Source organism: Erythranthe guttata, chromosome 9, assembly GCF_056151865.1.
Source record: "Erythranthe guttata isolate IM_541 chromosome 9, IM_541, whole genome shotgun sequence".
Lineage (NCBI taxonomy): Eukaryota > Viridiplantae > Streptophyta > Magnoliopsida > Lamiales > Phrymaceae > Erythranthe > Erythranthe guttata.
Genome location: NC_142541.1, coordinates 14,297,176 through 14,320,366, shown reverse-complemented (window position 1 = coordinate 14,320,366; position 23,191 = coordinate 14,297,176). Strand labels below are relative to the sequence as shown.

The 23,191-nt window shown below is 37.6% G+C and overlaps 5 protein-coding genes and 1 non-coding gene across 6 annotated transcripts; 4 read left to right on the top strand and 2 right to left on the bottom strand.

Moving 5' to 3' along the window:
• Positions 1 to 3,370: 3,370 nt before the first annotated feature.
• SAR3 (SUPPRESSOR OF AUXIN RESISTANCE 3) lies at positions 3,371 to 8,340 on the top strand. The gene is made up of 6 exons (XM_013001066.2): positions 3,371 to 3,763; positions 3,944 to 6,570; positions 6,880 to 7,003; positions 7,350 to 7,498; positions 7,648 to 7,742; positions 7,979 to 8,340. Exons 2-6 carry the CDS (start codon positions 4,003 to 4,005, stop codon positions 8,172 to 8,174), a joined length of 3,132 nt encoding a protein of 1,043 aa, XP_012856520.2. The 5' UTR covers positions 3,371 to 3,763; positions 3,944 to 4,002; the 3' UTR covers positions 8,175 to 8,340.
• On the bottom strand, positions 8,310 to 9,007 carry LOC105975506 (umecyanin). Its single transcript, XM_013000704.2, has one exon. It carries the CDS (start codon positions 8,921 to 8,923, stop codon positions 8,390 to 8,392), a length of 534 nt encoding a protein of 177 aa, XP_012856158.2. The 5' UTR covers positions 8,924 to 9,007; the 3' UTR covers positions 8,310 to 8,389.
• A 2,095-nt stretch (positions 9,008 to 11,102) lies between these two features.
• On the top strand, positions 11,103 to 14,857 carry LOC105976111 (uncharacterized). Its single transcript, XM_088823031.1, has 10 exons — positions 11,103 to 11,157; positions 11,314 to 11,450; positions 12,411 to 12,495; positions 13,040 to 13,114; positions 13,222 to 13,258; positions 13,684 to 13,767; positions 13,845 to 13,905; positions 14,006 to 14,112; positions 14,220 to 14,285; positions 14,370 to 14,857. The coding sequence occupies exons 2-10, from the start codon at positions 11,369 to 11,371 to the stop codon at positions 14,463 to 14,465; spliced, it is 693 nt and encodes a 230-aa protein (XP_088679157.1). The 5' UTR covers positions 11,103 to 11,157; positions 11,314 to 11,368; the 3' UTR covers positions 14,466 to 14,857.
• Positions 14,858 to 15,678: 821 nt separating this feature from the next.
• Positions 15,679 to 17,697, bottom strand: LOC105975568 (deSI-like protein At4g17486). Its single transcript, XM_013000769.2, has 3 exons — positions 17,218 to 17,697; positions 16,510 to 16,797; positions 15,679 to 16,160 (listed from the first exon to the last, which is right to left on the bottom strand). Exons 1-3 carry the CDS (start codon positions 17,348 to 17,350, stop codon positions 15,898 to 15,900), a joined length of 684 nt encoding a protein of 227 aa, XP_012856223.2. The 5' UTR covers positions 17,351 to 17,697; the 3' UTR covers positions 15,679 to 15,897.
• Positions 17,698 to 17,980: 283 nt separating this feature from the next.
• On the top strand, positions 17,981 to 18,052 carry TRNAQ-UUG (transfer RNA glutamine (anticodon UUG)). Its single transcript has one exon. It is a non-coding gene; the product is annotated as a tRNA-Gln (tRNA).
• Positions 18,053 to 19,393: 1,341 nt separating this feature from the next.
• LOC105976107 (Mitochondrial glycoprotein family protein) lies at positions 19,394 to 21,557 on the top strand. The gene is made up of 3 exons (XM_013001398.2): positions 19,394 to 19,722; positions 20,771 to 21,093; positions 21,182 to 21,557. The coding sequence occupies exons 1-3, from the start codon at positions 19,519 to 19,521 to the stop codon at positions 21,342 to 21,344; spliced, it is 690 nt and encodes a 229-aa protein (XP_012856852.1). The 5' UTR covers positions 19,394 to 19,518; the 3' UTR covers positions 21,345 to 21,557.
• The last annotated feature ends 1,634 nt before the right edge of the window (positions 21,558 to 23,191 follow it).

Here is a 23,191-nt window from a genome sequence, read left to right as displayed (position 1 = left end):
CTTGTCGGGTAAATGTGGTGGAACGCCAGAGCCGGTTGAAAAAACGACCGACGAACGCCTCCATGAAGCGCAGACCCTCGGAAGAACCCGGGAACAGCCGATGGCCTTCCTTCACTCCCTCGGTGAAGTTAGAAGATGCCTGCTTCCCAGCCGCGAAAAGCTCGTTAGAAAGCCCTTTGGCTTTCTCCTCCAAACTTGCATTATGGGATACCAAAGAGTCCTTCTCCGCTTGAAGGATCTTCTCTCTCTCTTGTAGCCTCCTCACCTCGGCAAACAGTCCCTCTTTTGCCGACTCAGACACCGCCAGGCTCTCTTTCAGACCTCGGACCTCTTTTCGGAGCTGGCCGACCTCTTTCTTCTGATTATCGTATGCCTCCCGAGAGACATCATCCCACCCCAAAGGACCCGAGAAGGCGATCGCAAATTGCTAACGCATACATGGAGTTTAAGTAAAATCAGCTATGATTAAGAAACGTAAAAACTAACTCGCGTATGCAAAATAAAACGAACCTGCGTTATGTTATGAAGGAGCAATTCAAGCCGATCACCCTTGCTCATTTGCCCGAAATGAGCAACGTCTCGGGGAAGTGCCATAGCTCGGCAAGCAGCGATGGCGTTCTCTGCATTCTGGCAGAGGTGAAGTGCAAAGTTTGGAGGCAGAGATGACCCAACTTGCCCCGAAGCTGACCCGGTCTGCCCGGGAGTCGACCCAACTAACCCAAGGGCTAGATCAGTCCTTCTCTTTTTTGTGGCGGGCTCTTTCTCCACCTGTTCTTCGACCGAGGGAGGTGTCGAGGAAGGGACCGTAACTATGGCCGAAGATCGGCGAGGGGGCTCGGGATCCTCAACTCGTGGGCTATCTCGGGGACGCGCGGCCACAGCACTCTTCTTAGAAGGCCTTTGCCTTAGTGCTCCCTCTTCGGGGGACTTTTTCTCGGATTCAGCAACCACGGGGCGCTGGAACTCAGACGCCTGAAATTCCGGCTCCGATTCGGACGGGCGAGTCGCCAGTTTCTCACCTCGGAACATTCTCTTCATCCTTAAATCTGTTAATGGGATCAAGGAAAGTGTGGTCAGGAAATATGCAATACTTCGGCAAGCATAAAATACAGCCAAATAAAAAGCCACAACCCAAAACGAGTGACGAACTATAGCAGAAAACTAGTATCATGCTTAAACCCACCTAAATCCTCTTGGGTTAAGGGATGAGTGCCGTTGTCATGGAAGCAGAAGTGGCGAAGTATCGGTGGAAAACTGGTAAGAGTCTCAGGCATACCATAACTTGGTTGAAAGTGAACAATCATTTTCAAAAGCCATTCGTCTATCGCTAGAGGTTTCCCCCTCCGCTTGTCGGGTAAAGTGGCGAACCAAGGACACAGGTAAGGAGTATCAGCGGGGTTTTTCGCGAAGAAGTAATGACCCTGCCACCCATCAGTTTTATTGGGTGGCATTAATATTTTGAAACCCGGGCGAGCCGAGATAGAAATATGAAAAGGACTGGAATTTTTCAAAACCATCACACTCCGAAATCGAGCTGGAGTAGGGACCACACCCGACCAGGCGCAAAGCATGCGAAACCCGGTCATGACGACTATGGCATGAGGATGAAATTGATTGAGGGACACATTGCACAACTGCGCAATCTCAGAAAACCAAGGTGAGATGGGGAAAGTAAGACCGAAATAAAACTGTTCCGAGAACCAGGTGCTGAAACCCGGGGGTGGGTTTAAGGGACGCTGATCTCGCGAAGGCAACAATAGTTCTACGTCAGTAGGTAGGCCTATATCGCGAACTAAATTGTCTAAGTCCACCTCGCTTAAAGTGCTGGGCCCCCACTGGTCGTCTAAATCGCGTCCCTCAGACAGTGAAGGAGAGCCGCTCCTTGCGGAAGACAAAACGTCATCTCTTCTTTTTCTCTTCGGTTTTTTCAGTAATTTACCCGAAGGGGAAAAATAGGGCCCTTCTTCCGACGAAGAAGAAAGAGTAAGGGTAGGGTGTTCATCTCCCTCTCTGGAGGGCATTCTTTGACCAAAAGGGTCGGGGGAATTGGAAGACATAGGCTAAGAATAGTAAAAAGTAAGGTGAAGAGGGGAGTACCTTTGTCGGAGGAAACAAGCACGGGAGGGAAAGAACTTGGTTCTCAGAAAAGCAAAGTCGCCGGAGGTAGACAAAGATAGGGAGAGCGCAGAGGTGAAGAAGGGGAAAAAATCTGAAAATTCATAGAGGTCAGATATTTATAGGAGAAGGAAAAATGGAAAACTTTGATCGTAACCGTCTATTCGAACGAGTGAGATTCAAAGTAGGTCGCCTCGAATTCGGCGCAAGAAGTGTCGATTGGACTCCCCTAGTAATGACCTAGGAAAGAGAAAAAACCAATCATAACCGCCCACCCGAACGGACAGGATTTAATGCAGATTACCTCGAACCTAGCGCGAAAAGTGTTGATGGAAATCTTTTCATGATGACCTAGGGAACTTGAACCGACCATGCGGGGTGTCAGAGTAATTAATGAAAGGGAAAGGAAGAGGGGCTGCGTACGCCGACGTAAACCTAAATCGAAGTGCGAACTGATGCCTCATACTCCGTACTTATAAAACGAGGTAAAGAAAAGCCGACTTGTTTTATAAATAAGGAGTAGGGGGGAGTAGTTGATACGGGCTTGATTGACAATTAATAAATAAACATAAGCCCATTAGAGTAAGCCCAATACGATAGGCCCATAATGAAGAACCCATGATGTCTTAGCTCGGTACCGTGAGCGAAGTCGTCGTATGGCGCGAACCCCGGAACTACTTGGGAGTACCTTAACTCGCTAGCCCAATACCAAACGAGGTAAGGCGAGCCCAGGACAATACAGGCCCAAGATACATGACTTGGGGGAAAAGAGAAACCCTAAAAAAGGAAAGCCTTGGAGGCCAAGCTTTCCTCATCTATAAATAAGAGAATCAACACACACACAAAGGGATGAGATTTTTACACTAACCACTATTACATTGCATATACATTTTTCTATTTCCGATCACTGACTTGATCGTCGGAGCTTTCCCGCCGGGAACCCCTCCCGGCGTTGCAGGTTTATTCACCCGGAGTACGAACGGAGCTGGCTTGAGGAAGACGAAGACCTACGGACTAAATCACCCCAGAACTCCTATTCATTGGCGCGACAAATATTTGATCATAAAGGAATATAAATCATGAGAGATTATTAACTTTGTTAGATGAATGGAGAACGAAAGATGTCATATCAATATTACAACAATCCCTTTAAAACCGTTATATTTGCAAAAGGATAAAAAACACTGCAGAAAATTTCAATTTAGGGGTTAAAGTATAAGTTCTGAATATAACTATTTATTTTAATCGAAATCATAAAATTTGGGGACTAAGTTGAAGCTTTTGAAAACTTAAGTGACCCTAATCAGATTTGTATTCTTTCCCTGCCCAAATCAGAATTAATATAAAATTGTAGGACCTAGGTGCAATTTTAAATGTTTTTAAACAAAACACTTCCGCTCCCTCTCTTCAGTAGTCGGTGTTACAAACCCTAATCCATTTCCGGCGCCACGAAGAACTCCGGCAGAATCCGTTGGAGCCCATTCTAATCCGTTCCGTTCGATAAATCGCCGCCGCATTGCCGGAGATTCGTCGCGGTGGCCTCCGTTCCGGTTCCACTAACCCCGTTCCGTCCGATATAGCGGCGTTCCGGTGAAGCATGAGTACAGTTGTAAACTTGTAATTGTTCAGAAATTTTCCTTTGGAACAGGTAATATCAAGTTTTTTCTGGTCTATTGAACTTTATTTTTGCCTAATATTGGATTGAATTTGAGGGTTTTACGAGAATATTTTATGTTTGCGTATGCACAGTTGGTTAATTGATTTTCTCTCTGCATTCTAATCATTTGTAATTCATGCTAATTTGAGTACTGTTTGCTATTATCACCAGCTTGTGACGTACCTTGTCGGCTTGTCGGCTCTGTCAGCTGAATTTCTTCTAATCTAAGTATGGAGATTGATGTAGGGATGATAAAACCCATCCCATTGCCTCAATCACAGTGCAAAAGAAGAAGAATTTCTATGAATTGTTCAGATACTTCTGTTTCGTGTAACACCTTGCATGAAGTTGAAAATTCCTTACCAACATTGAAGTGTTCTGATTACTACACGAAACCGTGCTTAAGTGAGTTGACTACTCGGGAGTTAATGGATCCTGGTTATTGCAGCAGAGTCCAAGATTTTGTTGTCGGAAGGGTTGGCTATGGATACATTCAGTTTACTGGTCAGACAGATGTTAGATGTTTGGATTTGGACTGCATCGTCAAGTTTAATAGATGTGAAGTTGTTGTATATGAAGACGACAGTTCCAAACCTGTAGTTGGTCAGGGTCTTAACAAGCCAGCTGAAGTAACTCTACTACTACGTGTAAAATCTTTGAAAACTTTAACCGCGGATTGCTTAAGAGATATCACGGAAAAGTTGAAGTGCAAGAGCCAGAGTCAAGGGGCACAATTTATTTCATTTGACCCAGTCAATGGTGAATGGAAATTTTTAGTACAACATTTTAGCAGATTCGGTCTGGGTGAAGAAGATGAAGAGGATATTCCAATGGATGATGTGTCGCCCGCTGAAGATCGCGCAGACATGAATGGTAGCGATATGTCAGATATGTATGAAGAAGATGCTTCAGTAGACAGGACTCTACTTTCGCATTCTCTTCCTACTAATCTCGGTCTTGATCCTGTCAGGATGAATGATTTGAGGATGATGTTGTTTTCTTCGGAGCAAGATGAGGTAGAGGGTCTCGGTAACATGTTTTCACTTGATAATTCACCTTTTGTTAAAGAAACCTCAAGATCTCCATTATTACAGCATTCATCTAAAAAGTCAGCTCGGAAGACGAATACCCCTCTTACTCGCAAGACTCCTTTAGCTATAAAAGAGTATAACCCTGGAAATTTTAGCTCTAGTTCACCTGGAGGTATTTTAATGGTCCAACAGAATAAAGGCTTGCATCTACCAGTAGCAAAATCTGTAGGTTTTGAGCTGCATCTTAAGAATAATACACCAGTAACTGAAAGCCATTCTCGTAATATAGTTGACGCGGCATTATTTATGGGCAGATCATTTCGAGTAGGTTGGGGACCTAACGGGGTCCTTGTTCATTCTGGTATGCCTATTGGTAATAATGATACTGATGTTGTGTTATCGTCAATTATCAATGTCGAAAAGGTCGCAATTGATAAAGTGACAAGAGATGAAAACGGTAAAGTTAGGGAGGAACTCACTGATTTTTGTTTCAGCTCCCCCCTCAGTCTTCACAAGGAATTGAGCCACGAGACCAGAAAAGTTGAACTGGGAACCTTTGAGCTGAAACTTCAAAAGCTTGTCTGCGACCGTTTGACTCTGCCAGATATTTGTCGAAGATATATAGACACCATTGAGAGGAAACTAGAGGTACCTAGTCTATCATCTGCTTCTCGTGTTTTGCTGATGCACCAAGTATTGGTCTGGGAACTGATTAAAGTTCTCTTTTCCACGAGAAAAACATGTGAGCAATTGAAGCCTATGGAAGATGAAGAGGAGGATATGATAACAGATGGGAGGGAAAGTTATCCCAATGTTGAAGATGAAGCACTTCCCCTTATTAGGCGAGCAGAATTTAGTTATTGGCTTCAAGAGAGTGTTTATCACCGTGTTCAAGAGGAAGTGAGTTCACTAGATGAGTTGAGTGATTTAGAGCATATATTTTTGCTTCTTACCGGTCGGCAACTGGATTCTGCTGTAGTACTTGCTGCTTCGAGAGGTGATGTGAGACTGTCTTGCCTTTTGAGCCAGGCTGGTGGGTCCCATGCAAATCGTGCCGATATTGCCCATCAGCTTGATCTTTGGAGGAAAAACGGGCTGGATTTTAATTTTTTTGAGGAGGATAGGGTGAGGCTTCTTGAATTACTTTCTGGCAACATTCATGGAGCTTTGCGTGGTGTAAAAATCGACTGGAAGAGGTTCTTGGGGCTGTTAATGTGGTATCAGCTTCCGTGCGACATTTCATTACCTGATGTTTTTAATACCTACCAGAAGCTTCTTAATGACGGAAATGCTCCATATCCTGTTCCGGTTTACATCGATGAAGGACCAATAGAAGATGTGAGCGATTGGGCTGTCAATGGTCGTTTTGACCTTGCGTATTATCTTATGCTTCTTCACGCTAGGCAAGAGAACGACTTTGGTGCTTTGAAGACCATGTTCAGTGCCTTTGCCTCGACTAATGACCCGCTTGACTATCACATGATTTGGCATCAGCGTGCAGTTTTGGAGGCCATTGGCACTTTCAGTTCAAAGGATCTTCATGTTCTTGACATGGCATTTGTTTCTCAGTTGCTCTGTCTTGGGCAATGTCATTGGGCTATCTATGTTGTGCTTCACATGCCTCACCGTGAAGATTATCCTTATCTGCAAACTATTGCCATAAGGGAAATCCTCTTCCAGTATTGTGAAGTTTGGAGTACTCAGGACTCGCAATGGGAGTTCATCGAAAATCTAGGCATTCCTTCGGCATGGTTGCACGAAGCTTTGGTTAGTTTGTCTTTTGACCAGTTAATATTTGTGTATATTGGTTTTAATTTTTTCCTTTTTCTGAACTCTCCGTGATCATATTTCTAGATGTCTTTTATTGTATATTTCTGGTACCTTGTATGACTGCATATCTGTCTAGATATTTTTAACATCTGGAACTGTGGGCATTCATATTATTTACTTTTGGCGGTGGGGAATGGATTGTGACAGAATTATTAGTGCTGGTTGTTTGCCTCTATGACGATTAGTACTCTATAATTCTTACTCGAACGATTTCTCATATTGCCTTCTCTCGCTTTATTAATGCAGGCGATATTTTTCAGTTACACTCGTGACCTCCCAAAAGCATTGGATCACTTTCTTGAATGTGGAAACTGGCAGAGAGCACATTCCATCTTCTTCACTTCAGTGGCCCATTCTCTGTTTTTGTCTGGTAAATAGCTAATTTACTCGTTTGTGGCATTGAGCTTATTGACTCCATTTACTCGTGTTCCTTTGGTACATTTTGGAAATTCAATTTGGACTGTTTGCTGAAATGACTGTTTATTTTTCCTGCACGTGACTGGTTATGTATGCTTATTGTTCCGTATATTGTAAGTTTTGCCTAATATACAGTTGTAATCTGCCTGCAGTTGGAGTTTTACCAAGATGTTAAAGTAGATTTTAGATCCAGAAATATATTTCATAGTGTCAGAACATTAATTTCTGTCCGTGTTACTCTTCATCTGGTGTCATCTATTTGACAAAAAAATAAGTGATTTTTGATTGATTTCGTGCAGCAAAACATTCAGAGATTTGGAGGCTTGCAACACCCATGGAGAATAATAAGTCAGAAATTGAAGATTGGGACCTCGGTGCTGGAATTTATATTTCATTTTATACATTAAGAAGTTCCTTGCAAGAAGATAGCAACACCATGACCGAAGTGGTACAGTTTTCTGTTTTTACGCTACATAAGTTGTCTCGAATTGGAATACTTTCTTGTAATAATAAGTCTATTTTCCAGATGGCTTCCAAGTATTCGGTAGATATTCTTTTAACAGTTTTTATGCTGACTGAAAAATATTTTTTTGGCAGGAAACTCTCGAGAACAAAAACGATGCATACGACTTTATTGGTCGCCTAAACAAGTCTTTGGCAATTTGGGAGAGCAAATTATCAGTTGATGCAAGGTATTGATATCTTCCTAGATATTGTTTCTTTCGTAACACGACTTTTAGCAAAATAGGAGTGTCTAGCTTTTAGCTCGTCTTTTGAACTCTTTCCTTCTCAAGCACCTTTCCTCTTTCCACATACGAGAACAAAAACGGTGATAAAAAATCAGGCTAACAATTTGGGTAGAGATTCAAGATGTACTTATATATATATATATATATATATATATTCTAACGTACTTATAATATGGCAGAGTGGTGTACTCGAAGATGGCAGAAGAGATTTGCAATCTGCTTATTTCCGATAGCAACGAGGGGTCAACAAGTGAGCTTCAGCTCGAGTGCTTCAACGCTGTTATGAGGGCACCTTTGCCCCAAGATCTCCGTTCCTGCCATTTGCAAGACGCTGTTTCAGTTTTTACTACTTATCTTTCTGAAATTTCTCAGTAGCCACCTTCTTTCTAACCGTTCTTTTTTTGGTTTCTCGGTTAAATTTTGTAATTATGGGGTGCTTGTTATTCGAACCTGAGGATTCCTTGTTTGGCGGAAATTTACATTCGTGTGGCTTTCAAGAACTAATTTTTTTTATTATGTTCCAGATTTTGTCTAAACAAAATTTATTGCAGAGTATTAAAAAAACTTTATATACACCCAAATTTTAATTTTTACAAGAGAAACAAGAATCTGGCAGTTAAAGAAGCTGAGGCAGAACCAGGAGGAGGTGGGCCAGCACGTGGGGCCATGGTGGCTGGGGTGGGGCATTCAGCATTGGTGGTTGGTGTACCAGCATCTGGCTGAGGAGTTGCCGGCGAGGGGGTGGTTGCCGGTGGATTTGCGCCGCCACCAGCAGACGAGTCTAGTACTGTAACGGTTAGTTTCGGACCGAATTGGCAGTAGCGGCCCAGGGTGCAGATGTAGTGGTGGTTGCCGGCGGCGATAACATCACCCACTGCATTATCTTGGGTGAGCACATCGTAAGAGGCTTTCGGCACTCGGACGACGTCGTGCTCGTTTGTCACGAAATTACCTACGATGTCATCGACATTGAAGGTTTTGTCCATAGCCCAATTAGAGTACGATACAGAAGCGTTTGAGGGTATATCCCATCCCATGCTACTTCCAACTATATACACATTTTGTGCCGACGCACAAAATGTGTATATACCACAAAAAACAATTAAGCGCGAAATTCTATCCATTATTGCTTTATTCCAAATTATTATGATATTTTTTTTGTTTTGTAAATGGAATATTGAGAACTTTTATTAGTGATTTATGAGATGAGAAACTTGTTGCTTGCAAAGTGTTTATTTGTAGAGAAACTATATATATTGAAATAATGTTGAATTTTATATATGGGAAATTACCTGATTTTAACACCGGTCTTTGTAATCCGCCGAGTGGAATTAATTCATTCCTAATTGGTGAAATTAGATAGAAATTCCAAGTCTGGACTCGATCAATATTAATTATGAGGAAAAATCAAATGTGCTTCTTCAATTTTTTTTTATTATTATTATTATTTTTTATTAACATATAGGAAACCATTGCGAAAATAAATTACGATTTATTTAATTGTTAATCTTTTTTGGACTTTCTTGAAATATATTGACCCTATCTTGACTAGAGAAATAGAGATGCTCCAATTTCTTGGGAGATTCTTCCATTGTTTCTAGTAAAAACCAAGTAAGGTAATTAGATAAACCATCTATATGGCTTCAAATCATCCTTCTTCATAGCGATTATTTTTATAAGAGTAAAAAGCAGTTTGCCCCCTAAACTATGGGCCGATTTGCACTTTACCCCCCAAACAAAAAAAATTTGCACGTTTTTACCTGAACTCGTTAATTCGTTGCACGGTGCCCCCTAAACTCAATTTTCCGGCAATTTTGACCGGAAAGTTGAAACATGTGCCTTGCACGTGACATTTGCAGGGATATATTTGTCTATTCACTTACATCTTGTATATTAAATATAAATTAATCTTTAAAAAACAAAAAAAACAAAAAACTAAAAAAGAGAAAAATATATTGAGTCTTCTTCTTCCCTTCGCCCTTCGGAAGAGACGACCCAATCTTCGGATGATGATTTCTCCGGAGAAAAAATAAAAGATTTGCATCCTCATTTACTAAGCTATTACTTCTCCATACATTCATTCACCTTCAATTAATAACAAGATAACTGTGTTGTTTCTAGGAGAGATATATTTCAACACCAAACACATTACGAAATTTCAACGTCTCAATCAGCGAAATGATTCCTACACAACAACCCTAGAAAAATGAATTTCAATGAACTCAAGAAGAAGCCACCAAAAACACTGGCGATCAAGAAACCCCTAAAAAATCCCCATTATGTTCAAATTCGTCGAACACAGTGTACAAAACCAGACACAAAATTCAAATTCACAAATCATCGAAACGAAAGCATAATTTCATTCGAAATTTAACAACAATCGGCATACCTTGCCTCGCATCTTATGACGAGATCGGAATGAAGAACAAATCGGCCCGATCTGGATCATCCGTCACGAAATTACTCTCCCTGAGATTCTGAAAGAAGTAACCCTCGCTCGCGTACTACTCCCTGGGAGTAGTACCTTGGGCAGCGAAGGATGTACGGTGAGGGGGGTAGGGCTGGTGGAGGGGGAATACTGGAGAGAAGGGGAGTGGAGGGATTTAAGGGAGAGAAAAGTGAAGGAGACGAGTGTTATGATGGCGAGTGTGAGGAGGGAGCTTCGGAGAGTGAGTGCGGCGGAGGGCGGTGGCTGAGGGAGTTTCGCCGCCAACATTCCCGCGGCGGAGTGGTGGTCGCCTGAGTAACCCTTGCCGGTGTGTGGTGGTGGCGGAAGAGTCGAATTGATCTCGGAGACCGGCGAACAGGAGAAGGGAAGAAGAATGACTCAATATATTTTTCTCTTTTTTAGTTTTTTGTTTTTTTTTGTTTTTTTTTATTTTTTTGTTTTTTAAAGATTAATTTATATTTAATATACAAGATGTAAGTGAATAGACAAATATATCCCTGCAAATGTCACGTGCAAGGCACATGTTTCAACTTTCCGGTCAAAATTGCCGGAAAATTGAGTTTAGGGGGCACCGTGCAACGAATTAACGAGTTCAGGTAAAAACGTGCAAATTTTTTTTGTTTGGGGGGTAAAGTGCAAATCGGCCCATAGTTTAGGGGGCAAACTGCTTTTTACTCTTTTTATAAACCAGCAAAACCACGTGGCGAAATCTAACTGGGGGAGCACGGAGTCTTTCCCTGTGGAAGAGCACACTCTATCGACACCCCACCACAAGAACTTTGCACGTGGGCGGCCTATTTTAGACAGAAACGCGCACGCTTCGCTATCGTACGCCTCCCCCCTTTATATAGTAGCCGCGTAATACGGTTACCCCAGTTACGCACCTTCTCTATTCTCAGAAATTTCAAAGTTAGATTCCCCTCTCTCTCTCTCTTTCTCTCTCTACACTTTCTCTCTCCTCTCTCTCTCTCTCTCACTTCAGTGTTCACTGGAAAGAAGAAGAAGAAGAAAAGGGGAAGATTATTTCGACATTTCAACATTATGAATTTCATCTCATATTTGTAGGAACTGAACAATTGAGTTTTTTTCGAGAAAGGATTTGTGATTTCGCGGAGAAAAAATGTCTGGTTCTTCGTCAAAAAAAGACGCTCCGAACTCGAAGCGGCCCTTCAATTCGGGCGCCATGGATCGTTTTCTCGCAGGTTGTTAAATCATTTAATTTGTCGGTGTTTTCTACGATTTTTGTTGGAATTTGAAGCTTGATTCTCGATTTTTTTAATTAACGCCTCAATTTTTCGATTTCTGGCTCTGAAGTTGAAAACCGATCGTTGAGTGAGATTTTAGGCATTGTTTTCGAGAGGAGAAATTCAGTTGTTGTTTGGATAAATGAAATAGATGTTCAATTGATTCGAATTAGTGTGTGTGTGTGTGTGTGTGTGAAGTTTTATCTATTTTTAGTATGTAAATATGTTGGTGCATCTTATGAAGATGACAAGGGAAATTTCAACTGTTTATTTTTCGGGTTTTTTTCTTCTTGAAATTTGATGTTGCATTGCCCATTCTTGGAAATCTAGTATGCTTGGCAAAAGAATTAGTTCGATAAAGTCGAGAATTACATAAAAATTCCTTCAAACAGCGGATTAAGTTGCTATGCTCTTTATTTTCTAGCTCTGTTTCCAATCCCGAGACTCAACTTTGTGCTATCAATTGCAAATGAATTTTATTAACAAGTTGCGAGAATATCTAATTAAGTGATAGTTGATTAACAATGAAAAGGAAAACAATTAATTGATGTGATAGTTAATCAACACGAAAGAGAAAAACAAGGAATTGAACACATTTTTCGTATTGTACAAAGTGGAACTGAAAATGAGAAAGGCCAAAGTGGAATCAGTTGTTGTATCTCTGGTTTATCCTTGTCTTAAATCAGTTGTTGTATGCGCTCGTATCTCTATGAAAGAGGTAAAAGAAGTCATGACTGTTGTAGCATTAGAGAAGATTAGAGCATCTTCAAGACTATCTGTGCGCTGGTTCTTTCATTATTTTTTTTTTTTTGCATTAGACTTATTCATTTACATTTGTTTTGTTATGTAAATGAATAAGCATTTTTTGCCGTTTAGTCATTGCAGCCTAACTGTTAAGCATTTTTTTGTGTCCAACAGCTGCTCATAAAAAGTTATCCAGCGAGGCGGAGCGAATCGATCAACTATTCTATTCATATGCTATAACTCCCCCGTGGGTTATTCAGTAAGTGTCCTCCACTTATATCTGTTTTTACATATTGAGTAAGTGGATGATAGCCTTAAAGGGAGCGATTTCTATTTTTGCGTTTCTAGAGAAAAATAGAGCTTATCTAAATGTAGTAGTGATAGACACTTGTAAATATTTTAGAGAAGTACTTACTATTTGGAAAGTTGAACGTAGTACAGTTGATTTTCTCCGTGTTTCTCTCTATTCTCACTGTCCGTCATAGAATCCTTGACCCAGGGGAGCTTTACAATATTATAGTTTCTTGTATTTCCTCTTTCCCTATGCTCTGCTTCTTTCTTGCAGAGTCGGAATATATCTTCTATTGAGTTTTTGTTATAAACTGAAATAACTTTCGAAGATGAAAAGGAGAGATTTGTCAATTATTAATTTATGTGATATATAGCCAGTCATCTGTTTGTTATGGAAAAGCATATCATAAATGAGTCACTTTCTTCTCCTGCAATTGGAGTAAACTTAGCAGTCATTTTTTCCTGTTTCTGATATTTGCTTATTTAATTGTGGGATTTTTTTTACTGGCCAGACCCCAAGGAATTGATACTCTCTGCTCAGATTTAGGAATTCACCATGCGGATGTCCGGATATTAATGCTAGCTTGGTGAGTTCATGTCACATTTGTTTTCCCTAAATTTGTTGTGTTCTATATACAATTGGAATTGATACTCTCTGCTCAGAGTTAGAAATTGACCGTGGTGACTTTTTTAGGAAAATGCAAGCTGAGAGACAAGGATACTTCACCCTGGTAAGAGCAATTCAATAATGCTAATTGACTGTCATATGCATTTTCAGTAAACGAGTCTGTCAAATGCTATTGTTTTTTTAATCTGTCAAATGCTATTGTTTTCCTTGGTTTGATTCCTTGACTCCAGATTATTCAGCTGAGTCTTCTAATATCTTTGCGCAGTGCTTGTCTATGCATATGAACTATTAACTCTAAGAAGTGAAGTGTGAATTTCCTCTAGTCAATATCTACTGAGTGAACTGGCATACTTTTTTAGGATTTATTCCACTTCAATAATAATTTTTCGTATTTTGTGAAAGAGGAAACCAATGAAATAATTTGAAATTGCATTGAAATATATGCTTGCAATTGCATGTATGATCTTGAATTACTTACTGTTGGGTTCTTACTATTTGAATGATCATCGTATTAATCTTCATATTTAGGATGAGTGGCGTAGAGCTCTTACAGCACTGAGAGCTGACACAATAATTAAACTAAAGGCAGCACTACCAGAACTTGAGAGAGAGGTAGATCATCTCCCTTTCTGTATTGAAGTTTATACAATAATTTAATTTCACCTACGTTTGTTTCTGCTGTTGAAAAGGTCAGAAGGTCATCAAACCGTGCCGACTTCTATTCCTATGCCTTCAAATATAACCTAACTGGTAGGTGTGTTATCTTTTTTTTTTAATCAACTTCTGCTATTAGATTAATTCCCGTCTTTGATTCATTGATGCTCACTAGTTTGTATCTTTGTTCTTCTAGAGGAGAAGCAGAAATTCATAGACACGGAGACTGTATGTGCACTATTGAATCTTGTTCTACGATCTGAATTTCTGCCTCAAGTAGATGCACTTATTCATTATCTCAAGGTGCGGATTTATACGAACCCCTATTTATTCAAAATTAGTAACGATGACTTATCCTATGAACCAAACGAGGCCTTAATGTGTATGCGCACTTTATGGTTGATTTTCAGATACAAACCGATTACAGGGTCATTAACATGGATCAGTGGATGGGCTTCTATCGGTTTTGCAATGAGGTAATTTTAATTTAATTAGTCCATACAAAAATGTGATTATGTGATGGATAATAAATAGAAACTAATCGAAGTTTCTTGTGGCAGATAAATTTTCCAGAGCTTGACAATTATGATTCAGATCAGGCATGGCCCTTGATTGTTGACGATTTTGTCGATTGGATAAGATCGCATCGCGGTTGATCGCAGCACACAGTAATTTGCATTGCCTGCAGCGATTCTTATCATACTCAAAGTAACAAATGTTTCTCGAAAGAAATTCCTTCATACAGAAAACATGGTATAGTTTGTGCTTTTCTTCTGCGTATTACAGGAAATTAGAATTGCTCTTATTCTTTTTCACCAAAAAAAAAAAAAAAAAAAAAAACGAAAAACCATAAAGTGAGAGTGCTCCTACATTTCGAGCACTTGTATTTCCGTAAACTCCTTAACATTCTTGTACATGTATATACAAATATCCATAGGGTTGAGTACATTTACGCACAATTGTGCAGCATACACGTATGTAAGTCGTTTTTATACTCGTGTATGATTGGATTTATCGAGTGTGGTATAGAATATATTGTTTGCGATTATTGATTGTAAGTAAGCGGGGTCCGGTTGCAGGTATGCCATTGGACTTAAACAGTAGTAAAGAACAACACTTTTGGAGACAAAATATATCCGAGGGTTGGTAAATCAAGAAAAGAGTGCGTCTTGATTAAGCTCGAAAGTAGTTAGAATAAGAACATGCTTTTTAAAAAGAACATGTTCTCTTATTATGAATGGGGCCATGCTTAATTACTCGATTTAATTAAGTATTTAAGTATGCATGGATTATTCCTCGATTAATTCTCTTTTAAAACCGATGTGCCGTTGGAATTCGAAAGTAACAAATAAACGATTAATATTTTGCATCGATGGAGTAGTTTTCTTGAAGATTAGTTGGCTGTGTTTTTCAGAGTGGTACTATAATATATGGAAGATGTCATAATTTAGTCCCGGAATTTGCTGAGCTTTTATGAAAGTAATATAAAGATTATTCCACTAATTAAAGTTTATTCCAACTAACACGTAGCTGCAAGAAAATGTTTTATGTACTAGTTCCCCTAATGCAACATAAAATACCTACTTATTTATTTCGGTTTTGTAGATGCTACACCCGGTGAAATTACATTGGGTGATCTTGAACTATTGATCTGAACGTGTGTGCAATTTAACAATTAAAAACTTCGGATATAACACCATGGTGATTGTATCTTTAAACGATCTATGTTTATTAGCTTTCTACCTTCTGGAAATGAATGAATTTTCGCTTATTTTTAGAAATATAATAAATTCATGTATATTATCCTATTTGTAAAATACTATTTTTTTACGTATTATATAACTCGTTTTTATGAACAAAATTAAATAATTTATTAGTTCCCAAAAATTTATTAAAGAAAAAAAAAAGGAAACATGTAATTGACACTAATGTGCAGTTTATACAGATCTCTCAAAGGCTGCTTCTCATAAAAAAACAGTATCAGCATTATAAGATTACATGAGAGAGAAAAAAAGAAAGGAAAAAAGAAAATAATAATAATCAATGAGAGAAATAAATATTGGCTCTGTAAATTAACATTTGAGTACTCTAATTTGCAGCAGAATCAAGAATCAAATGTGAAGATTGAGGCAGAGAGTTTCTGCTTCGACTACTGCCGATGGTGGCTGCTAATGGAGGCGAGCAAGACGAAGATTTCGACGAATTTGAAGACGAATTAGAGGACCTATTCGAACGGCTTCTCAATTTCTTCTTCTCCACCACTTGTTCGCATGCTTTGTCTTCTATTTTATTATGGTGCCCAACTTTTGTCGAATTTAAATTCGCTGGAATAATGCAGTGGCACAACATACCTAAACAACAAACATATTATATATCAATATCAACAATTAAAAAAAAAAGAATAAAAAATCACGATAACGAATTCATCGAGTTTGTCTTAATGAATTTGTTTCGTCTCGAAGGATGAAAAAAATGGCGAAACTCCCTTCATTCCAGTTGCATTTTTTGGGCTCGGATTGAATTGGTAATATCAAAGCTAAGAATTTTAAGTTCAGACTTACGATGGATTTACAGTCAACTCACCGGTGTTTAGGCGGACTTCACTCGACTCTCGATTTTTTTTTTAAATATTAGTACATTTTACTTCTTCATTTGGGACATATGTACTATAATTCAATTAATGGGAGTAGAACTATGTACCGATTCTGGCGAGGCGATTAACCCAACTGGGAATCGGGAATCCGGTGAGTTTAACGGAGGCGTCGTGGCAGAAGTGGTTGCAGTTCTTGGTGATGAGGTTGTAAGCATCACCCCTGTATTTGTCAGCAAGACCCTCCATAACTTTTCTTACATCTCCACAGCTCAAATCAGTCCAACCAATCAGAATCGACTTTCGGAATGTGAACCCTTCGCACTGCTTCGGCTCCCCTTCGAATATCCCGGTTGTCGGATAATCGTGTGCCCCGAATGCATACTCCACTCCATGAACTGCCCCAATCAACAAAAAAACATTAAAAATTTAAAATTTAAAAACACAATCTTGAAAAGTAATATTTTTTTTAATCAAGAAATGGGTATTTTTGTGTTCTTGATAGCACACTCTACTCCAATTAAAAATTTAAAAACACAATCTTGAAAAGTAATATATTTTTTTTTAATCAAGAAATGGGTATTTTGTGTTCTTGATAGCACACTCTACTCCAATTAAAAACTTAAAAACACAATCTTGAAAAGTAATATATTTTTTTTTAATCAATAAATGGGTATTTTTTGTGTTCTTGATATGCACATTCTACCCCAAGAACTGCCCAATCAAAAAAATAAAAAATTTGAAAAGTAACTTTTTTTTTAAATCATTAAAATCAAGAAATGGGTATTTATGTGTTCTTGAATTTGTGAAGAACTGACCTTGAATACCGGAATGGTAAACACCGAGTCCAAGCCAGTAAGCGTAGCCATTGATGGGGGTTAGATCATACACGTTTAGATGTACAGGAACCGATCCGGGTTTTTTTTTTACCAAGTTTTTCCGGCACAACATTTTGCAAATTCTAGAGAGAGAAAGAGGAGAGAGAGAGAGAGAGAGAGAGGGTTTTGATGGTTATTTTTTGGCCGTAACCATTTGAGCTACAAATCAGAAGCTGATAAGTTTCAAGAAAAATCGGAACTGAAAATCATGAATTCAAATTTAAAAATATAGGGGGGCGGGGGTGGGGGTGGGGGTGGGGGTGGAATTGAGCGGCGTAATCAGGTGGAGTGGTGTCGTCTTTTTACGGACCACTGAAGCAGGTGACTGGGTTTGGAATCTGAGCTGGCATGATTTTATATTATTATTTATGGAAAAAAGAAAATAATGATTAATTAAAAAATTAAAATAAAGTAACGTAAGCTAATTATGATGTGAAGTGGGGAGTGTCTATTGGGTGTGGAATAGTTAATTAGGTTATGGAATGATGATCTGTGATTAGGTTATAAAGTGATTATGGGAGTTTTAGTTTACATTGGGGGTGGACCTAAGTCCTAACTCCTAATCACATGTTTCTCTATTCCAATTTAAATAAATTAAAAAAAAAAAAAACTTATATGTCCAAATATATTATTTAATACTCTTAAATTATTCGTCGTTCAAGGAAATGTGAAATATATTGATAAGATACTCAACGACAAAATGGGTTCTATGGTGTAGTGGTTAGCACTCTGGACTTTGAATCCAGCGACCTGGGTTCGACTCCCGGTAGGACCTATTCTTTTTTTACTGAAGATAGATATATTTTAGTGAAATACATTAATTTTTGGTTAAATTGTTTCTTTTTTTTTTGATAGATATGTTTTAGTGAAATAAATTAATTTTTGGTTAAATTGTTTTTTTTTTTTAATAAAAGATTTTTATATGGAACTTAGGCCTCGTTTGCTTAATGCTATTAAACTTTATTAACTAAATAGTAGGGGTTAGTAAGATGTTTGGTTGATGAGATTCGTATTTAGTCTAGCCCGCTACTACACTTGAAAGCTCGTAATTAAATGTTATTATTTGGTTAAATTAGCGGCACCCCTCCCCCTAGGATTAATTTGGTAGAGGATGATTAAAGGAGGAAAATACAATTTTATCCTTAAAACAATATGTTAATTTTGTTAATTAAAAGACTTTTTAGACAATTCACAATTAATGTCAAAATTTAACAAATTTAATACAAGATTTAATTTAACGAATCAAACATCTTATTGACTAAATAATTAATCGGTCAGTAAGATATTAATTCAATCTCACATAATCCAATATATTCCGAAATAAGTAAGCAACGAAGCCTTATAAAATAACATTTAGTTAATCATGACTAATCTTCCTAATCAAACGACAGATCCGTTAAATAAAACACCCTGCAAGCTAATTATTAGGAAACGTTTATTTACTTTTAATTTCTAGTTTTATCTTGATTTTAATATTTTAAAAATTCATGTCCCAATAGATAAATGGATTAAGAATCAAAGAATCATTGAGTATATTTTGACTAGTCAACAAGTTGTAGAAGACAAAATCATGTGAATTTATAGATAATGAAAATAATGTCGTACAAAGATGATTAAATTAAAAGAAACTAAACAACAATGTAGGTACAAATCGCTTAATCATTGATTTTCCGACCAAACACTTGCTCCCATTTTCGGCATTATCGATAACTTTTTTTAGGGAAAAAAATCGGAACTTTATTTAGGCGTGAAATCGAAATTAGCGGATTTCGGAAATTCTGTTTAATTTTCAGCCTCTTAGATAATGTCTATTTACAAAAAAACCCACCCCTGAAATTTGTAAATATCGATAACACCCTATTGTAGGGGTGGATATAAAAAAATTACAAACTTCAAGGGATTTTATGTAATTGTTCAAACATAAGAGTTTGTTTTGTAATTACACTTTATCTCAGGGAGGTGGTTGCAATTTATCCATAAATAATAACAAATATATAACAATTGGGCCTTAAATTTTAGAGTGGGAATCATTATAAAATCAGCCCATTCATTTCTACTGGCCCTTAAAAAACATGGTGCTTTGATTTATTTATTTATTTATTATTTTTTGAAAAATAATAAAAAAAAAAAACCAAAAATGATAAATGGAAAAGGGAAAAACCCTCCCACAATCCTTAAACCCTAACCAGATTCTCTCTGCTCTGCAAGTAATTAACTCTCCACATCAAATTCAACCCAAAAATGGCGCATCGATTGGCCCGAGGATTACGAGGAGCAGTGAAAAACCTCGTCTTTCAGCAGCAAATCAAACCCTCAAATCATTTTCTCAAATCCCCAATCAGAAATTACATGTCGGAAATGCGAAAATCGGCTTTCGAAGGCAACATGCTCCGCCTGATTCGAAGCGAAATCCAGTACGAGCTCGACCATTCCCCTCCTTCCGAGGTATTTCCGAGTTAATTTTTTTTTTTACTTATTGATCTGTGATAATTCTCTAGATCATCGTTTTCTTTAGGGTTTGAAAGTTTAATTTTGTCTTAATTGTGTACGGATAATAGTTTTAATTATTGGGGAAGTGTAGGGTTACTGTTATGTATTATGTTTGCCATTTACTTTTTTGAATTTGCTGATGAATTCGTGGAGCGGAATATGATTTTTTTTCGATTTTTAGTATTTGATCGAGTTTTTGATAGTTTTTTCTGGTATGCTTGGATGAGAATTGAAGGCGAATAAACGAAGATAATTGTGTTTGGGAGCTTGAAGGAATCGTATAAGCTTCACATTAAGAGTGAGAGTGTGATGAAATGTCAATCTCTTTGAAGTTTTTCCCAATAAAAAAATTTCGATTTTCCCGATGTGTACGATTTTTATGAAATATGTTTTGGAATAATTGGCCCTAGGGAAGTTTCCGTTACGATCTATTTAGGGCTTGGTATTAAGGAATAAAGTCCCGTTGGGCACCGTTCTGTTATATTTAATGAGATCGACATATGAGTATATACATATAGGCCTCGTTTGGTTGATAAGATTAGCCATAATTAATTAAATAGTTGGTCTTTATTCGATGTTTGGTTAGTCCAACAATAATTTTCCGGGCCGGCCCGGAATTGTGTAAAATGCCTCTCATCTTGGCTAATTGGGAGAGTATTTATTCGATCTCCTATGGTCCAACAATATAATTGGGTTTATCATGAGATTAGTTAATCTTATCTTGGCTAATCTTATCTTAGGAACCAAACGGGGCCACAATGATTTATGATTTTATAATATTCACCTTCGTTTTTCATCATTGGCAAAACTATTTCTCGAGTAGCACTTTGTGACATGGATTCGAAAAATCGTTGTTGTACTCTGTAGGGAGTTGATTAAAGGTTAACTTGTTCGAAATTTAGTATTTGTGTGCGTTTTAAACACGATATTTTTTCTGTACTTGGATTCTTGAACAACCATAGATGAAAACTGAATTGGGACCTTAATTTGCTATTGCATACAGCCTATACCAGAGTTCAATACATTCAAAGTCGACGAACTGCCAGGTCAGCAGTGGATCCGATTAACCAAAAAATTCAGACAGAGCGAAGATATCAAAATCGAAGTGACGATGTTCGATGGAGCTTTCCCCATGAAACAAGACGATGATACCCCTGAGAATATGAAGCCCCATATAACTTTTATAGTTGATGTATTTAAAGGTGAAGGCACTGACATACTGGAGTTTATTTGCTCTGCATGGCCTGATAGTATCGAGATTCGCAACGTATTTACTCGTGGGCATAATCGAATATCAGATTACCATTACATGGGTCCCGGTTTCAAGTATGCTCCTCAATCATTTCGTTTCCACATTCTTAATTATTACATGCCTCGTAATGTTTTTTTTTTTGTTTTTTTTTTTGTTTTTTAGGGAATTGGATGATGAACTGCAGACGTCGCTCTATGATTACTTAGAAACGAGGGGAGTAGATGATAAGTTGGCTGAATTTCTGCATCGGTATATGATAAACAAGGATAAAAACGAGTACCTTCGTTGGATGGAAAAGCTGAAATCTTTCATTGAAAAAAAATAGAGACAAAAAAACGAGGTATCTTATTTTCCTTACTAACTTCGGCTCCCTTCAACTTTGAAATTCATTTGTCCTTTTTCATGGTATTCATGGAATGCAATCATTCGGCGTTCTGTCCTAACGCTTATATGTTTGTAATGTAAGAATAACTTACAAACACGAGTCGAACCGAAGAAAACATAGAATGAAAATTCTCCAAATATTTTTGCAGCCCAATTGTTTGTGATATTAGATTTTCCCTATTTTTTTTAGAAATACTTGAATTTGGACAAAGGAATATGCAGCCACATATGTGTACTGGGTAAAACTTCACTCTCGTGCTGACTAAGACCATACTTATTTCTTACGGACTCGCCACAGTTTCGTTTGATGCATCATTATTGCACAATTTTATTGTGGTGGTTGTATGATTATTTAAAACTTTGTTCCCCTTTGATGCAACTCAATTTGTTTCATTCCATTAATTACTTGGCAATGTCAAGTTATTAATGATGTGTCCCACATTGACCATTACACTAATCATGCCCAAATGCAACACCAAGTATAAGAGATGAATCCACTTGATTTTACACAATGTGGTATGAAGAATTTGTACTAGCATTTTGGATGTATATACAATTTCGAATGATTTGCGCGGTTAATAATAGTATGAACTTTTAGATGAAAGTTGTCGTTTAACACGGTATCAGAGTCAAATGCTACACCTCAATAGTAGTTAAGTTTTTATACTAGGCTTTGATTTCATATTAATCGTAGAAGTTCGATCGAACTTGTGAAAAAAATAGTTACAGTATAAAGAGATTAGACTATTGGATTTCAAAATGTGTTGAAATTAGATTAAAGATTGTTATGATTTTTATTGTATTGGTGATCAAATCAAGAGTGTTAACATACTATTTGATATGAAATGTGCTCAAATTAAGGGTGGTATTCGGAAAGGAATTTTTGAATTCGCCGATTCCGATCCAAAAATTTCCAGTTAAGGGTTGAATCAAATTTCGAGTTTCCAAAATTCTGGTTTTCAATTTTATTTTGATTTTTCTTTTTTTTTTTTGAAATTTGAATACATATAAAATTTGATTTGTGATCCTATTTAAATTTTAAAAAATAATGTCATTATTCCAATTTTTTCAATAGTGTATTTATAATATTAATTTTATTTTACGATTCCGCTAGTTTCGATCTAAAATGTTCAGATTTTGTAACAAGTCTTTTCATTCAAAATTCTGAAATTCCATTCTCTGATTTTTCTCGGTTTCTTTTCACGAAAATGCTAATTCTAATTCGATTAGATCGTAAAATTTTCACACTAGTTCAGTACGATCCAAATTATTTACATCCATATTCTAGTTAGTTCACAAACCATCTGATGTAATAAAACTTAATAATATTTTAAATAAGAAATGATGATCTCATCATATTATATATATATATACACAACTTGAAAAAAGAAACGGGGTTGTCTAGGGTCCGAGAGGGGTTGTACTACTCGGACCCAAACGATTTAATCTGGTGCGTAGAAAATATTTAGTAAAAATTTATAGTCGTTGATTTAAAGTACGAACTAGTACGATCCAGTACGAACCTATGAATTTATAAATTAAAGTACGAACCTAGTAAAAATAGATCGTACAAAGGTCGTACTCCATCGTACTTCATGTAAAATTACTTTATTAACCTTACATTATTAAACCAGAGAATTAAAAGTAGGGTTAACTGTACTTTGCCCCTAACTTTGGTCATTTTTGCTCTTTGCCCCCCAAATAAAAAAAAATTCCACGATCATACATCCACTAACTAATTTAGCCAAATTTCACCAATTAACCAATTTTTTACCATAATTTCAATTT

Excerpts from the sequence above, each read along its gene's own strand:
- SAR3 (XM_013001066.2), top strand. The coding sequence starts at position 4,003 with ATGGAGATTGATGTAGGGATGATAAAACCCATCCCATTGCCTCAATCA. Across the intron at positions 6,571-6,879 it reads CATGGTTGCACGAAGCTTTG|GCGATATTTTTCAGTTACAC; the intron begins GTTAGTTTGTCT and ends TTATTAATGCAG. Across the intron at positions 7,004-7,349 it reads CCATTCTCTGTTTTTGTCTG|CAAAACATTCAGAGATTTGG; the intron begins GTAAATAGCTAA and ends GATTTCGTGCAG.
- LOC105975506 (XM_013000704.2), bottom strand. The coding sequence starts at position 8,923 with ATGGATAGAATTTCGCGCTTAATTGTTTTTTGTGGTATATACACATTT.
- LOC105976111 (XM_088823031.1), top strand. The coding sequence starts at position 11,369 with ATGTCTGGTTCTTCGTCAAAAAAAGACGCTCCGAACTCGAAGCGGCCC. Across the intron at positions 13,259-13,683 it reads GACAAGGATACTTCACCCTG|GATGAGTGGCGTAGAGCTCT; the intron begins GTAAGAGCAATT and ends CTTCATATTTAG. Across the intron at positions 13,768-13,844 it reads TACCAGAACTTGAGAGAGAG|GTCAGAAGGTCATCAAACCG; the intron begins GTAGATCATCTC and ends GCTGTTGAAAAG.
- LOC105975568 (XM_013000769.2), bottom strand. The coding sequence starts at position 17,350 with ATGTTGTGCCGGAAAAACTTGGTAAAAAAAAAACCCGGATCGGTTCCT. Across the intron at positions 16,798-17,217 it reads TTACCATTCCGGTATTCAAG|TTCATGGAGTGGAGTATGCA; the intron begins GTCAGTTCTTCA and ends TGATTGGGGCAG. Across the intron at positions 16,161-16,509 it reads TAATCGCCTCGCCAGAATCG|GTATGTTGTGCCACTGCATT; the intron begins GTACATAGTTCT and ends TTTGTTGTTTAG.
- LOC105976107 (XM_013001398.2), top strand. The coding sequence starts at position 19,519 with ATGGCGCATCGATTGGCCCGAGGATTACGAGGAGCAGTGAAAAACCTC. Across the intron at positions 19,723-20,770 it reads ACCATTCCCCTCCTTCCGAG|CCTATACCAGAGTTCAATAC; the intron begins GTATTTCCGAGT and ends TATTGCATACAG. Across the intron at positions 21,094-21,181 it reads TACATGGGTCCCGGTTTCAA|GGAATTGGATGATGAACTGC; the intron begins GTATGCTCCTCA and ends TTTGTTTTTTAG.